We start from the raw sequence: 16,172 nt of genomic DNA on the forward strand, positions 1-16,172 counted from the left end.
AAGCTTAACTCCAATGTTGGTAGTTTCCCCAATATTGATTCCAGTGCAACGGGGAGAGATACAAACCACAGCTCAGAAATGGCCCGTGTGGCCCACCTAGTCTATGCCAGTACTTATGGTCCACACAAGACTCTTCCCACTCTAATTCAGCTGACCCTATCAGCGTAATCTTCTATTCTGTTCTCTCTTGTGCGCTTATCTGGCTCCCTCTTAATATTCTTGACGTGCAGGCAAATCATGTTTGCATTGCTCTGAGTTAAGACATAATGAAAATGACTGTGGAATAATTGGTTTTTCAAGGCCATTGTTTTTCTAATAAAAATTTAGAGTACCCAATTTTTTTTTTCCCAATGAAGGGGCAATTTAGCGTGGCCAATCCACCTACCTTACACATCTTTGGGTTGTGGGGGTGAAAGCCACGCAAACACGGGGAAAATGTGCAAACTCCACACGGACAGTGACCCGGGGCCCGGATTCGAACCTGGGTCCTCAACGCCGCAGTCCCAGTGCTAACCACTGCGCCACATGCCGCCCTGATTCTGACCATTTTTTCCAAACATACCGGGCAGAGGCAGAAGGAACATGTTTGGGAGTTTGTTATCCTCCAAGGGCTTTGTTTCCAAAACACAATCATATGGGAATCAAATGCAGAATATGTTACTATTGCTAGATAAATGACACTCGATATAAAAAAGACACTAAAATACAGGATCCACATAACTAACGGCAGAATCCACCCCCACCCTCCCTTTCCCGCTTTATATAGATTCTCATTCATAGAACAGTACATAGAACATAGAACAGAACAATTCGAGTGTTAAGATGTCAATTATTGGTCATATTCTTTCAAGGTGATATGGCCACACTGCTGCCGTCGATTGCTCTGCAATGGCTTTTCTTGGCTTCTTTTAAACTCGAGCTCACTGCAAATTCCTGGGAGGGACTTCCTGGAATCACATTCTCCGTGGTAGAACCTGCCAAACAATAAACACCGCCAATTTATAAAAAAACTTTACGTCAATTCCACAGTACACAATTAGAACAGGACAATAGTGGGTGTGGCAGTGTATTACACACAGAATAGAGATCGTGTAACTCAGCTGTCTCAAACAGAGACAGGACCTTATGGTCAAAAGGAACATCTCTCCCAGCTGTTTTTTATAATCCATTCATGGGATGTGGGCGTCGTAGGTTGCCCTTGCATTTATTGCCCATCCCTAATTGCCCCTGAGGGGCAGCTAAGAGTCAACCACATTGCTGTGGGTCTGGAGTCACATATAGGCCAGGCCAGGTCAGGGCGGCAGATTTCCTTCCCTAAAGGACATTTGTGAACCAGATGGGTTTTCACGACAATCGACAATGGTTTCATGGTCATCACTAGACTTTTAATTCCAGGTTTATATTGAATTCAAATTTCCTCGTCCAGTTAAAATGCCACTATGCCACCGCCTCCCTCTGTTTGCGTTTTGTAGGCCACATTGCAACTCACCAATGCTCCTTGGACTCCCCCTGCCAACCACACGAGGTCTACCACCCAGAAGGACAAGGACAGCAGATGCATGGGAACCCCACCACCACTATCTTGCCATTCCTTCACTGTCGCTGGGAACTCCCTTCCTAACAGCACAGTGGGTGAAGCTACGCCACGTGACTTGCAGCGGTAAAAGAAGGCGGCTCAACCCCACCTTCTCAAGGGCAATTAGGGATGGGCAACAAATGCTGACCTAGCCAGCGATGCTCACAGCCCATGAAAGAATAAAGAGAAATCTTAGGCAAAGCAAGTGCACGGATCAGCGATGAGGTTAGGGAGGTGGGGAAAGGAGGACTAGGAAAAGGAAAGAATAGAGAAAACAGTTTTATGCAGTGAGTTGCTACAATCTGGAATGCACTGCCTGAAATTCGAAGGAAAACAATTAGCTGAAGTATGTAGATACAACAGGGGAGTGGGACTGATTTGGATAGCGCTCTTTCAAAAGCTGTTCCAAACACAATGAACTGAATGGCCTACTTCCATGTTGTATCATTCTATGATGGTTCTCCTCTGCTCCTGGCAGATGAGTGTAAAGAAAGCATTCATAACCTTGCCAGAACTAGCGGATGGAGGAAATTGTCTCCGAATTGGGAAACTAGGTCAGAGAGTTTTCAAAATGTATAGTGACACTTGCAATTTTTCTTAATTCTTACAAGTGTCTGAAGGATGATGTAGGTAATCCAGACTGAATAAACAATTGAATAAAGAAGGCAGGGCAGAAATGGGAATCAAAGAGTATTGATATAAATAATGGCCGGGATTCTCCGACCCTGCGCCGGGTCGGAGAATCCCCGGGGGGAGGCGCGAATCCCACCCCGACGCCGGCTGCCCTATTCTCCGGCGTCGTTTTTCAGGGGCCAGCGGGATTCCTTCCACGCTGGTCAGGGGGCCGTTGACAGCGGCCTCCCCGGCAATTCTCCAGGCCGAGTGGCCGTAAACTTTTGGCCAGTCCCGCAGGCGTGAATTACTCACCTCACGCACGGAGGGACCTGGCAGGTGAGTGTGCAGGGGTGGTCCTGGGGGGGGGGGGCACAGGGGGATCCGACCCACGGGGGGCTCCCACGGTGGCCTGGCCTGCGATCTGCGGGAGGGCTGGTTCCGTGGGGGGGCCTTCTTTCCTCTGCGCCAGGCTCCTGTACGGCTCCGCCATATTGCCCGGGGGCCAGCGCGGAGAAGGGAACCCCCGCGCATGCGCGGCAATACACCAGCCATTCTGCGGATGCACGGAAATACGCCGGCCGGTCCGCGCATGCGTGAGATCACGCCAGCCATTCCGCGCATGCACGAACTTGCGTCGGCCCTTCGGTGCTGACTGGAGCAGCAGGAACGACTCCAGAAGCAACCTAGCCCCCTAGAAAGGTGAGAATTCCTCACTTTGGGAGGCCGTTGACGCCGGAGTCGTTGGCGCCAGTTTTCCCGCTGGCGTGGGGATATAGCCCCATTTTTAGAGAATCCCTCCCAACGTGTCAAACGGATGACCCTGAGTGGCAGGCCATCACTCGCTAGTACTGGTGAAGACCACTGCTTTGATGAATAAACTCAACATATTTTAACACTCAACATATAATAACATTTGATAGAGAAAAATTCAGATTCAGGGGTTCTGCCTGAAATCTAAAATGTGCCTCATTCTAAATTCTGAAACACGTCAAGTTAATTTATCCTTGGACATTATTTTCAATGTCTTCTATCCACTATATCTGCTGTCAGATCCATTGCTAGAACCTTCATTTTAATATACAGCTCAGCAAAAGCTAAACCATAAATCATTAATTATTGGTACAGGGTTTTGGATTGAAGAATAAATTGGGCAATCTTGGAGCTGAGGATTAAAAATAAATCAAACGCAAAGTGGTTAAATCCCACATGACTGGCTAGAAATCAGCGGAGAAAACCTATCCAAATTTCATCTCAAAATAGCGCATTCGGAATCGTATACGGGGAATTTAGTGGATAAGTTTTTTAAGTTGCAAGTTGTTTTGGTTCAAGCAGAAACAAACCGACTTAAAGTACTTAGTTCTCACCTCACCTCAATTTAATCGGAATGAAATTCGACCCCTGCCCCTGGGATATTCCCGGCAAACTTAATAAATGGTGAAATATGACAAATAAGGAATTGTAATGTTAATGAGCCAACTAATTATGACATGGGTTCAACCAATCAGTACACATAAAAAACTATAATGGGGCAGTAGTGCGGAATATTTAACACAGACTGAGAGAGGACTTACATCATAGATTTCATCTGGGTCTGTTTCGACTGGAGTGCTGGGTATATTTAAGCGGAGAGAGGCAGGAACGGCATATGTTGAATCCAAAGATGCATTATCTGCATATAAATCAAATGAAAGCATCAGACAGTCTGAAATGCTCCTGAAGAGCTGGCACTAGCATTTATTAGTTCAAAAAGCAATTTTAAAACTCTGTTGGAATGTTGCCTTTTAAAGCAAGGAGATTGGAACATAAAGGGATGGTTGTTCAGTTACATCGCTGCATGGAAGGATGACAGGGATATTATCTTACAGTTATACAAAAGTCTAGTTAGAAGCCCTTTAGGAGACTGCATTAAATTCTGGGCAATGCGTCTCAGGAAGGACATAGTGGCCTTGTAGCGGGTGCAGCACAGATTCGCCAGAATGATACCAGATATAAAAGGATTAAATTATGAGAACAGGGTGCATCAGCCAGGTTTGTGTTCCCATTAGTAGAGAAGATCAAGGGCCGATCTAATCGCTGTCTTTTTTTTTCAAATTTAGAGTACCCAATTAATTTTTTCCAATTAAGGGGCAATTTAGCGAGGCCAATCCACCTACCCTGCACATCTTTGGGTTGTGGGGGTGAAACCCATGCAGACATGGGGAGAATGTGCAAATTCCACACGGACAGTGACCCAGAGCCGGGATCGAACCCGGGACCTCGGCGCCATGAGGCAGCAGGGCTAACCCACTGCGCCACCGTGCTGCCCCTAATCGAGGTCTTTAAGACGATGAATGGAGTTGACAGGGTTGAAACAATTTTGTCCTGGTGGAGTATCCAGAACACAAAGTCATAACATGAGAATCAGACTGAGGCCGTTTTGAGTTGATATCAGGAAGCATCTCTTCACCCAGAAACGTGGTGAAATCTGGAATTCTCTCCCCCAAAAAAGCTCTTGCGGTTGAGAGGGGGTCAATTGAAAATTTGAAAACTGAGATTCATCGATTTTTGACAGGCAAAGGTATTAAGGCAGGGGTGGGCAAACTACGGCCCGCGGGCCGCATGCGGCCCGCCAAATGTCTTTATGCGGCCCAACAAGTCATAAAAAAAATAATAATTAAAAAAAAAATATTTTAAAAAAAAATTTTTTTTTAAAGGTAAATGGGGGGGGGGGGGGCAGTTGGGTTACTTACTGGTATAGGGTGGATACGTTGACTTGAGTAGGGTGATCATTGCTCGGTACAACATCGAGGGCCGAAGGGCCTGTTCTGTCATGTACTGTTCTATGTTCTATATGAGGCGCCCAGAATCATAACCGGGCGAAGTAATTATTTTACTTAATATACTATGCGGCCCTTTAAAATTGTGAATTTCTGAATGTGGCCCTTGCACGGAAAAGTTTGCCCACCCCTGTATTAAGGGAACCAGGAACTAAGCTGGGTAGATGGAGTTGAGACAGAGTGATTCAGCCATCTCATTGAATTGCACGACAGGCTCAAAGTGCCTGTTCCTCTTTTGTACACATTCTACTTCCCCAATACATATCTCCTTTAGTTGGAAATGGGCCGTGAATCCTGTAAAAAATTCTTTTCTGCTCCAGTTTTCTCCCATGTCTTATTCCCTTACTGAGGAATGGCTTTGGTTTGCGACCCAAGTGCCCATTATTTGCTTGTGTTCCTTGACAAAAAGTGTCACCAGGTTATTTGAGTGTGAAAGATGTCAGATGCCTGATCCTAATGTCATCACTCCACTATTACCATCTTCCCCAGTCGGAGATGCAATCGGGGTTGCAGTGCAAGGATCAGGAAAACAAACCGTAGCTGAACTTCCTTTTCTCTTGCGCAGGAACACCTGTTCAATTTGGAGTAGTGTTGAGGTGAGTGCCCAGAGCAGAGACGCCTGCATTATATTTAGGTTAAATACATATTATTTGCTATTATACTAAGGCTATCAGGCAGCATGGTAGCACAGTGGTTAGCACTGTTGCTTCACAGCTCCAGTGTCCCAGGTTCGATTCCCGGCTTGGGTCACTGTCCGTGCAGAATCTGTGCACTCTCCCCGTGTCTGCGTGGGTTTCTTCCGGGTGCTCCGGTTTCCTCCCACAGTCCAAAGATGTGCAGGTTAGGTGGATTGGCCATTCTAAATTGTCCCTTAGTGTCCAAAACTAAAAGGTTGGGTGGGGTTACTGGATGTTACAGGGTTAGGGTGGAGGTGTGGGCTTGGGCAGGGTGCTGTTTCAAAGGGCCGGTGCAGACTTGATGGACTGAATGGCCTCCTTCTGTACTGTAAATTCTATGACTCTATTGCGCTAAGAATGGATCAGTCCTCGCTAGAATAGAGCATAACAATTTTCAGAGGCACCATGGGGTTTACTTGGTCACATTCCTGCAGAGGGTCAGTTCACACCGATGCACAGTTTATTCCACAGAACTGCCCTTGACAGCCTCCAGGCAGCTGTCTCTGAACAATGAAACCAGCTATCAAAGTCCGGATCAGGAGGTCTCCAGCTTGGGAGTTAATGTGAAGGCCCAAGGACAGTTGATAAAGGGATCTGGAAAACATCATTAAGGGGCCGCTGTCTGTTCATGAGCTGATCACGCAGCCCCATCAGGTCTAGTAACTAATTTCATTGGATCTAAAGGTAATTTATAATCTGTACGATTGGCTCGTGTCCAGCCGAGGTGGGCTCAGATACTGTTTTGAAACTGTATAAGTATTGATGATTGTCTTTGTTCAGTAGAGAAGTGCATGGTAAACCGAGCCACTTTTACTCTTCTTCAGCATAACCAATAAACTGACGTTGGAGCAGACCCAAGGGCTGAGTGATTAGTTCGGATTCATTCCCGCTATCAGTAGTGGGATAAGCATGATTTATAAATGATTATGTACCTTTGTTCCTCCCCATTTCCCCTCAACATTCCCTGGTCTCTCCTCTCCTCTCCCTCCCTCCCTCTATATCCCCTTTCTTCCTTCTCCCCCTCCTTTCTCCACTTTCCCTACCTCCCCCTTCCCTTTCATCCCTGCCCTCATCATTCCTCCCTGTATCTCTCCTTCTTCTTCTTCCTTTCTTTTCTCTCTTCCCGGCCTCCCACCTTCCCTTCTCCCTTTCTTTCCTCTTCCATCCTTGATCTTCTTTACCCCTCGTTTCCTTTTTCCTTCTCCACCTTGGCCCAGTATCCACATCATTCCTCCCACCCTCCACCCCTGTTTGTACTGAATACTACATGGCCTTGGCTACCCTGTCCTGACTTGACAAATATATAATATAATATAATGATCTTCATTGTCACAAGTAGGCTTACATTAACACTGCAACGAAGTTACTGTAGCAGGTACTGTCAAGGACAGTATTACGGTGGCAGAAAGGGTGCAAGATGGGGACTCTTCTTCCGAGGTAGTATGGGCTGAGGTTAGAAACAGGAAAGGAGAGGTCACCCTGCTGGGAGTTTTCTATAGGCCACCTAATAGTTCTAGAGATGTAGAGGAAAGGATGGCGAAGATGATTCTGGAAAAGAGCGAAAGTAACAGGGTAGTTGTTATGGGAGACTTTAACTTTCCTAATATTGACTGGAAAAGATATAGTTCGAGTACATTGGATGGGTCGTTCTTTGTACAATGTGTGCAGGAGGGTTTTCTGACACAATATGTTGACAGGCCAACAAGAGGTGAGGCCACTTTGGATTTGGTTTTGGGTAATGAACCAGGCCAGGTGTTAGATCTGGAGGTAAGTGAACACTTTGGAGACAGTGACCACAATTCGGTGACCTTTACATTAGTGATGGAAAGGGATAAGTATACCCCGCAGGGCAAGAGTTATAGCTGGGGGAAGGGCAATTATGATGCCATTAGACATGACTTAGGATGTGTAGGTTGGAGAAGTAGGCTGCAAGGGTTGGGCACACTGGATATGTGGAGCTTGTTCAAGGAACAGCTATTGCGTGTTCTTGATCAGTACGTACCAGTCAGACAGGGAGGAAAGGGTAGAGCGAGGGAACCGTGGTTTACCAAAGAAGTGGAATCTCTTGTTAAGAGGAAAAAGGAGGCCTATGTGAAGATGAGGCGTGAAGTTTCAGTTGGGGCGCTTGATAGTTACAGGGAAGCGAGGAAGGATCTAAAGAGAGAGCTAAGACGAGCAAGGAGGGGACATGAGAAGTCTTTGGCAGGTAGGATCAAGGAAAACCCAAAAGCTTTCTATAGGTATGTCAGGAATAAAAGAATGACTAGGGTAAGAGTAGGGCCAGTCAAGGACAGTGGTGGGAAGTTGTGTGTGGAGGCTGAGGAGATAAGCGAGATACTAAATGAATACTTTTTGTCAGTATTCACTCAGGAAAAAGATAATATTGTGGAGGAGAATGCTGAGACCCAGGCTATTAGAATAGATGGCATTGAGGTGAGTAGGGAAGAAGTGTTGGCAATTCTGGACAAGGTGAAAATAGATAAGTCCCCGGGGCCTGATGGGATTTATCCTAGGATTCTCTGGGAAGCCAGGGAAGAGATTGCTGAGCCTTTGGCTTTGATTTTTAGGTCATCATTGGCTACAGGAATAGTGCCAGAGGACTGGAGGACAGCAAATCTGGTCCCTTTGTTCAAGAAGGGGAGTAGAGATAACCCCGGTAACTATAGGCCGGTGAGCCTAACATCTGTGGTGGGTAAAGTCTTGGAGAGGATTATAAAAGATACGATTTATAATCATCTAGATAGGAATAATATGATTAGGGATAGTCAGCATGGTTTTGTGAAGGGTAGGTCATGCCTCACAAACCTTATCGAGTTCTTTGAGAAGGTGACTGAACAGGTGGACGAGGGTAAAGCAGTTGATGTGGTGTATATGGATTTCAGTAAAGCGTTTGATAAGGTTCCCCACGGTCGGCTATTGCAGAAAATACGGAGGCTGGGGATTGAGGGTGATTTAGAGATGTGGATCAGAAATTGGCTAGCTGAAAGAAGACAGAGAGTGGTGGTTGATGGGAAATGTTGAGAATGGAGTTCAGTTACGAGTGGCGTACCACAAGGATCTGTTCTGAGGCCGTTGCTGTTTGTCATTTTTATAAATGACCTAGAGGAGGGAGCAGAAGGATGGGTGAGTAAATTTGCAGACGACACTAAAGTCGGTGGAGTTGTAGACAGTGCGGAAGGATGTTGCAGGTTACAGAGGGACATAGATAAGCTGCAGAGCTGGGCTGAGAGGTGGCAAATGGAGTTTAATGTGGAGAAGTGTGAGGTGATTCACTTTGGAAAGAATAATAGGAATGCGGAATATTTGGCTAATGGTAAAATTCTTGGTAGTGTGGATGAGCAGAGGGATCTCGGTGTCCATGTACATAGATCCCTGAAAGTTGCCACCCAGGTTGATAGGGTTGTGAAGAAGGCCTATGGTGTGATGGCCTTTATTGGTAGAGGGATTGAGTTCCGGAGCCATGAGGTCATGTTGCAGTTGTACAAAACTCTAGTACGGCCGCATTTGGAGTATTGCGTACAGTTCTGGTCGCCTCATTATAGGAAGGACGTGGAAGCTTTGGAACGGGTGCAGAGGAGATTTACCAGGATGTTGCCTGGTATGGAGGGAAAATCTTATGAGGAAAGGCTGATGGATTTGAGGTTGTTTTCGTTAGAGAGAAGAAGGTTAAGAGGTGACCTAATAGAGGCATACAAAATGATCAGAGGGTTAGATAGGGTGGACAGCGAGAGCCTTCTCCCGCGGATGGAGGTGGCTATCACGAGGGGACATAGCCTTAAATTGAGGGGTAATAGATATAGGACAGAGGTCAGAGGTGGGTTTTTTACGCAAAGAGTGGTGAGGCCGTGGAATGCCCTACCTGCAACAGTAGTGAACTCGCCAACATTGAGGGCATTTAAAAGTTTATTGGATAAGCATATGGATGATAAGGGCATAGTGTAGGTTAGATGGCCTTTAGTTTTTTTCCATGTCGGTGCAACATTGAGGGCCGAAGGGCCTGTACTGCGCTGTATCGTTCTATGTACTGTGAAAAGCCCCTAGTTCTTACCTATTTCTTTGACGCACGGTTTGGGCTTTGGTACAATATATCGTTGTGCAAGGTTACTGGTGTATTTCTGGCTTTCATTCATGCGGAGTGCGTTGTATTGATGATTCCTATGTAGAACAAACAGAGTAAGTCACGGCAAATGTCAAAACCAATAACAACTAAATCCCCAGGTGTCCTCCCTTCCTAAAGAATGCAGAGTATCTGAGTGAGGGGTTCGGCGACTATCATTAACTCCCAGTGAAATTGCTGAATGGTTTATAGTCATTGAAACTATGCAACCCTCAACAGGTCTGCTACGTACGACCTAATCTGAAGGAATGGCAGTGTTGTAACCTGAAAGAAACTGGGGAAAAGTTAATATGATGTCTGTGAGGTCAGCGTACTCAGGTGATATATTCAATAAATTCCGAACCTCTTATGCCTCACCCACTCCCCTTCATCTTATGGACTTATTCCTGGCTATTCTACCAGTGAAATACTGTCAATGTTTGATACCCTCCTTTCATTGCCACCCAGCAACTGCAAACCAAACGTTCATACTGAGGCCATTGTGCATGGCTTCATTATGAAAAAAGGAAATGAAAATGGCTTATTGTCACGAGTAGGCTTCAATGAAGTTACTGTGAAAAGCCCCTAGTCGCCACATTCCGGCGCCTGTCCGGGGAGGCTGGTACGGGAATCGAACCTTGCTGCTGGCGTGCTTGGTCTGCTTTAAAAGCCAGCGATTTAGCCGAGTGAGCTAAACCAGCCCCTGAATGCTTATGAATGCTTGGCTGAGTTCCTAGACTTATTACTGGATTAGCTCAGTGGGGGATTGGTTTTCACAGGCTGAAGTGGGGTGTTGTCTTTGATTGATTGACTTTTTTTGTGGTTATAAGAAGTTATTCCTTATTTGAACATTTTTTTCCAATTCAGGTATTTTTATTTGGGCAAAATCAAGGGGTGTGAAGTGAGGTAAAGTTTCTGTTATTATTACTATAATGTATGATTGTCACATTTATAGGGTTTGAAGAGTAGCATTTATTTCATTTTTAAAATGTTTTCCAAATTAAAGGACAATTTAGCGTGGCCAATCCACCTGCCCTGTACATCTTTGGGTTGTGGGGGATGAAACCCACGCAGATACGGGGAGAATCTGCAAACTCTACACAGACAGTGACCCAGGACCGGGTCTTCGGTGCCATGATGCAGCAGTGCTAACCACTGCACTGCCATGCCGCCCTGCAGCACATATTTCAAAGGAGATTTTTGAATGGATTCTTTTGAGTGCATTCCATATTACCATTGTTATTATACAGCTCATTGGTTCTATTGCACGTATTGGGCATGGAGGGTGCAGTTGTAAAGGATATGGGGAGCATACAGGAGCAAGGGGAATGGAGGTAGCATGGTGGGGTGGGTGAGGGGAGAGGACTAATAGGTCTAACAGCTTTTAATACAACTGAGATGGAGTCCCAGAAAAATTACCTGACTCCAGCCTCCTGCTGCATTGGTGGAGATTTGCACCCAGGTTGTGGTAGTATGACTAGGGGTATTATGGTACCTGTGAGCGTGAGCTGCCATTGGTGCAGAGGGCTCGCTGCCCATTGGCCCAGGTATCGTGTTCTCCGTATTCCTATTGGCTAAGAGGAAGGTAGCTCCGCCTACGAGGCAGGGTATAAGAACCCGTGTGCCCCAGCAGCCAGACCATTTCTGTACGTCTGCTGCCGGGCTCACTTCTTGCTGATTAAAGCCTTTTGTTTCGGACTTCACCTACGTTTCGTGTCCATTGATTGTGCATCCAGGTATCTGCCATTATTTTAATTTTCTGACTGGGAAATTTCCAAAAGCAAATATCATACCAAATAAACTCTCTCTCTTTCAGTACTCTCAATGGGAATGCTTTACTGACATCTAGTGCTGGCATTGTGTCTTTCCCAAGACATTCAGCACAGGAACTCGGATTTTCAAAACCCTCTTTCGTCTCAGCAATTTTCTTCCACTGTTGCTGGACCAGTCTTGATCATTAATCCCAGTCTATACTTTAGGCTGGATTAACTGAATTTTTGGGGAATTCAATGGCATTGAGTTAACCCTTGAGTGCCCAAAGTTCGGGCGTGCAACGTAGAACGCATTGACGCCACGATCGAGGGACCGGAACATGGCATTTCATTTGACGCCCGGTGCAAACCTCGATTTTCGGTGGACGCCAAATTCGACGTCCAATCGTGTTTCTGAATCTGGCGTGGCCGAGGGAGAATCCCGCCGGGGAGTGAGAATTCCTCTTCACGACGCGGTACTTTGGAGATTGTTTGGGAAGATAGGTGTGGCGCGGTAGCACAGTGGTGAGCACTGTTGCTTCACAGCGCCAGGGTCCCAGGTTCAATTCCCGGCTTGGGTCACCGACTGTGTGGAGTCTGCAGATTCTCCCCATGTCTGCGTGCGTTTCCTCCGGGTGCTCCGGTTTCCTCCCACAAGTCCAAAGACGTGCGGGTTAGGTGGATTGGTCATGCTAAATTGCCCCGTAGTGTCCAAAGGTTCGGTGGGGTTACGGTATAGGTGTGGGCTCAGGCAGGGTGCTCTTTCAGGGGGCAGTGTAGACTCGATGGGCCCAATAGCCTCCTTCTGCACTGTAAGTTCTTTGCCTTTCTGCATTATTAAGATGTCCTGTGTTGTCTATTTTAGGGCATGTTTATAATTTCTCAAGGAACTCCAAAATAAAAGAATCTTCACCAACCCATCTGTCGTACATATGGGGAATCAAGGAAATTCTACCCCAGGGCGAGGAATGCCAATGAGTTCCATATCTCCAGTTCATGTGATTTATTTTGTGCTCATGATATCAGCAATCCCAAGGTCAAACTTGGAATACATCTTTCTATTTTGGGTTCCGAATTCTTCATTTATAACCTTTCGGGGATGGTGTAACCAGAGACAAAGTAAAGCCCTTCCCACAAAACCAGCCATACTCCCTAACCCCAACCTGAGCGGGGTAACGCCCCCACCAGTGAGTCCGGGAATTCCTTTCCATTTCCATTCGTTGACGGTCTCTTCCCTGAGTGAGCTGTGAATTCAATGGCTGATCCAGAACAAGAGAGCATCATATCAAATGGCACATCAGTGCAGCACCAAATTCTCTTGATTCAGCTGACGCCTTGTCTGTCTGCTCAGGGGCTTATGGAAGATCTAACTGTGCGGGTCAAAGAGAATATCCTCTCCACCAACAAGGCAGCACGGTAGCATTGTGGAGAGCACAATCGCTTCACAGCTCCAGGGTCCCAGGTTCGATTCCGGCTTGGATCACTGTCTTTGCGGAGTCTGCACATCCTCCCCGTGTGTGCGTGGGTTTCTTCCGGGTGCTCCGGTTTCCTCCCACAGTCCAAAGATGTGCAGGTTAGGTGGATTGGCCACGCTAAATTGCCCTTAGAGGCCAAAATTGCCTTTAGTGTTGGGTGGGGTTACTGGGTTATGGGGTTATGGGGATAGGGTGGAGTTGTTGACCTTGGGTAGGGTGCTCTTTCCAGGAGTCGGTGCAGACTAGATGGGCTGAATGGCCTCCTTCTGCACTGTAAATTCTATGAAAAACAGCAGCTAAAGAAAATCAGACCAACCGGTCATCCGCCTATGATTTTGCCTCAATTAATTTGGGGAACTGTGGGAAAGTTTTGGAAGAATTTCTGAGCTGAGTGGCATTCTGTTGAACCACGTTATTGTAAGAATCAATAGATACAGGGATCAATACTGTCGGAATCAATAGACACAGGAATCAATAGTGTCAGGATCAATAGACACAGAAAGCAATAATGTAAGAATCTATAGACACAGATCAGTTTTGTAGGAATCAATAGACACAGAGATCAGAAGTGCAGGAATCAATAGACACAGATCAATTTTGTTGGATCCATAGAGTCAGTGATCAATAGTTTAGGAACCAATAGACACAGTGATCAAAAATTTAGGATTCAATTTACACAGAGATCAATAATCCAGGAATCAAAAGACAAAGGGATCAATTGTGTACGAATCAAAAGGCATAGAGATTAATAATGTAGGAATGAACAGACACTTGGATCTTTGGTGTAGAAATCAATAGACACAGAGATCAAGAGTAATAATCAATACGCACAGCAATCAATTGTGTAATAATGAAAAGAGACAGCCATCAATAGTGTAGGAATCATTGAATTCATAGAATCCCTACAGTCTGATGCGACCATCATTTCACGCGAAACGAGGAGTAGAAGTAAACTGTGGCTTTAATCGACTAGAGCAGTGCCTGCCTGCGACTGCTCTGTTACTGAGAGCCGCCTACAGGGCTGCTGCTCTTTATACCTCCCCTCAAGGGTCGGAGCCAGGGGCGGCCAACATAATACATTCCATGTAATATCATACAATGATCCATAGGTGGAGCCCACATGGGCAACAGCATGATACAGTGACATACATGGTGAATGATTAATGCAATACGTTCACCACATTCACCCCCTGTTAAAAAATTGAAGTCCGGCGGGGGTGAAGGGCTCACAAGTTCAGCCTGTCCGGCGCCCGGAATGTGCGCTGTGATCGCCGAAGCTCTGGTATCACAGCTGGCCCAGGTATCGAACCTGGGACCCTGGAGCTGTGAAGCGATTGTGCTGCCATGGGCAGTGATGTTGCCAGTGCTGTCACAGACGCGGACTCCGGGAGCGTGTCTTCTGGAGCTTCGTTCCTGTGGGTCGGTGAAGGAGGAATGGAGGGCGGGAGGGGGTGCGGGTGCCATGTAGGGGTGGGGGCGCTGGTCAGCGTAGGTTGGGGGTGGGGTAAGTTGGGGTGGCGGTGGTAGTGGAACCTGCGGGTGCCAGGTCCCGGAGGGAAACCGTATCCTGTCGGCCTGGGGTTAGTGTGAAGGAGCTGGACCCTCTCGACCAGGGGGTCGGACTTATGGCTCCTGACGTGTTTGCGGAGTAGGATGGGCCCCGGTGTCTTCAGCCAAATGGAAATGAGACCCCGGAGGTGGATTTCCTGGGGAAAACAAACAGGTGGTCATGAGGGGTCTCATTTGTTGCCATGCAAAGGAGGGACCTAATGGAGTGGAGTGCGTTGGGGAGGACCTCCTGCCAGTGGGAAACTGGGAGATTCCTAGACCGTAGGGCCAGGAGGACGGCCTTCCAGTCCGTCGCGATCTCCCTCTCCACCTGCCTGTTTCCCTGGGGGTTATAACTGGTAGTTCTGCTCGAGGTGATGTCCTTACCGAGCAGGTACTGACGCAGTTCGTCGCTCATGAACTACGAGCCCCGGTCATTGTGGACGTATATGGGGAAAACGAAAGGGTGAAGACACTATGTAGGGCGATGGCCGCGGTCATGTCAGGGCAGGGGATTGCAAAGGGGAAGCGAGAGAACTCGTCAACGAAGTTGAGGAAATACGCGTTGTGGTCAGTGGAGAGGAGGGTCCCTTTGAAGTCGATACTGAGGCGCTCAAGGGGCCGGGATGCCTTTACCAGGTGAGCCTTATTTGGTCAATAGAAGTGCGGCTTGCACTCCGCACAGATCTGGCAGTCCCTGGTCATGGCCCTGACCTCCTTGGTGGAGTAGGGCAGGTTGCAGGCCTTGACGTAGTGGAGAAGCCGGGTGACCCCCGGGTGGCAGAGGTCATCGTGGATAGCCCGGAGTCGGTCATCTTGCGCGCTGGCGCATGTGCCGCGGGACAGGGCATCTGGGGGCTCGTTGAGCTTCCCAGGACGATACACTATATCGTAATTATAGGTGGAGAGTTTGATCCTCCACCTCAAGATCTTATCGTTCTTGATCTTGCCCCGCTCTGTATTATCGAACATGAAGACAACCGACCGTTGGTTGGCGATGAGGGTAAACCTCCTCCCGGCGAGGTAGAGCCTCCAGTGCCGCACGGCTTCCACGACGGCTTGGGCTTCTTTTTCGACCGAGGAGTGTTGAATTTTGGAGGCGGTGAGGGTACGCGAAAAAAATGCTACTGGCCTGCCTGCCTGATTGAGGGTAGGGGCGAGGGCGATGTCTGACGCATCGCTCACCACCTGGAAGGGGACAGACTTGTCCACCGCGTGCATCGCGGCTTTGGCGATGTCCACCTTGATGCAGCTGAAGGCCTGGCGGGCCTCGGCCGCCAGTGGGAAGATGGTGGCCTTGATTAGTGGACGGGCTTTGTCCCCATAGTTGGAGACCCACTGGGCGTAATAGGAAAAGAACCTGTGGCACCTTTTCAGGGCCTTGAGGCAGTGGGGAAGGGGGAGTTGCAGGACAGGGCACATACGGCCGGGGTCGGGTCCGAGGTCTCTGTTTTCCATGACGTAGCCGAGGATGGCTAGTTTGGTTGTGTGGAAAATGATTTCTCCTTGTTATAAGTGAGGTTGAGGGTTTGGGCGGTTTGGAAAAATTTCTGGAGGTTGGCATCGTGGTCCTGCTGATCATGGCCGCAGATGGTAACGTTGTCCAAGTACGGAAACG

The 16,172-nt window shown here is 47.5% G+C and overlaps 1 protein-coding gene across 2 annotated transcripts in view; it reads right to left on the reverse strand.

Moving 5' to 3' along the window:
• Positions 1–501: 501 nt before the first annotated feature.
• The window catches only part of LOC119950738, a 122,162-nt gene continuing 106,491 nt past the window's right edge, over positions 502–16,172 (reverse strand). Inside the window, exons 9-11 of one of the 2 annotated variants that reach the window (XM_038773433.1) lie at positions 9,733–9,839; positions 3,763–3,860; positions 502–974 (exon numbers count right to left, since the gene is read on the reverse strand). In XM_038773433.1, the coding sequence (XP_038629361.1) occupies positions 954–974; positions 3,763–3,860; positions 9,733–9,839 (226 nt within the window). In that variant the 3' untranslated portion in view covers positions 502–953. Of the gene's footprint in view, positions 975–3,489; positions 3,861–9,732; positions 9,840–16,172 lie in introns of those variants that run through there. The other variant, XM_038773432.1, reaches the window with a different exon arrangement.

This window comes from Scyliorhinus canicula, chromosome 16, assembly GCF_902713615.1.
Source record: "Scyliorhinus canicula chromosome 16, sScyCan1.1, whole genome shotgun sequence".
Classification (NCBI taxonomy): Eukaryota; Metazoa; Chordata; class Chondrichthyes; order Carcharhiniformes; family Scyliorhinidae; genus Scyliorhinus; species Scyliorhinus canicula.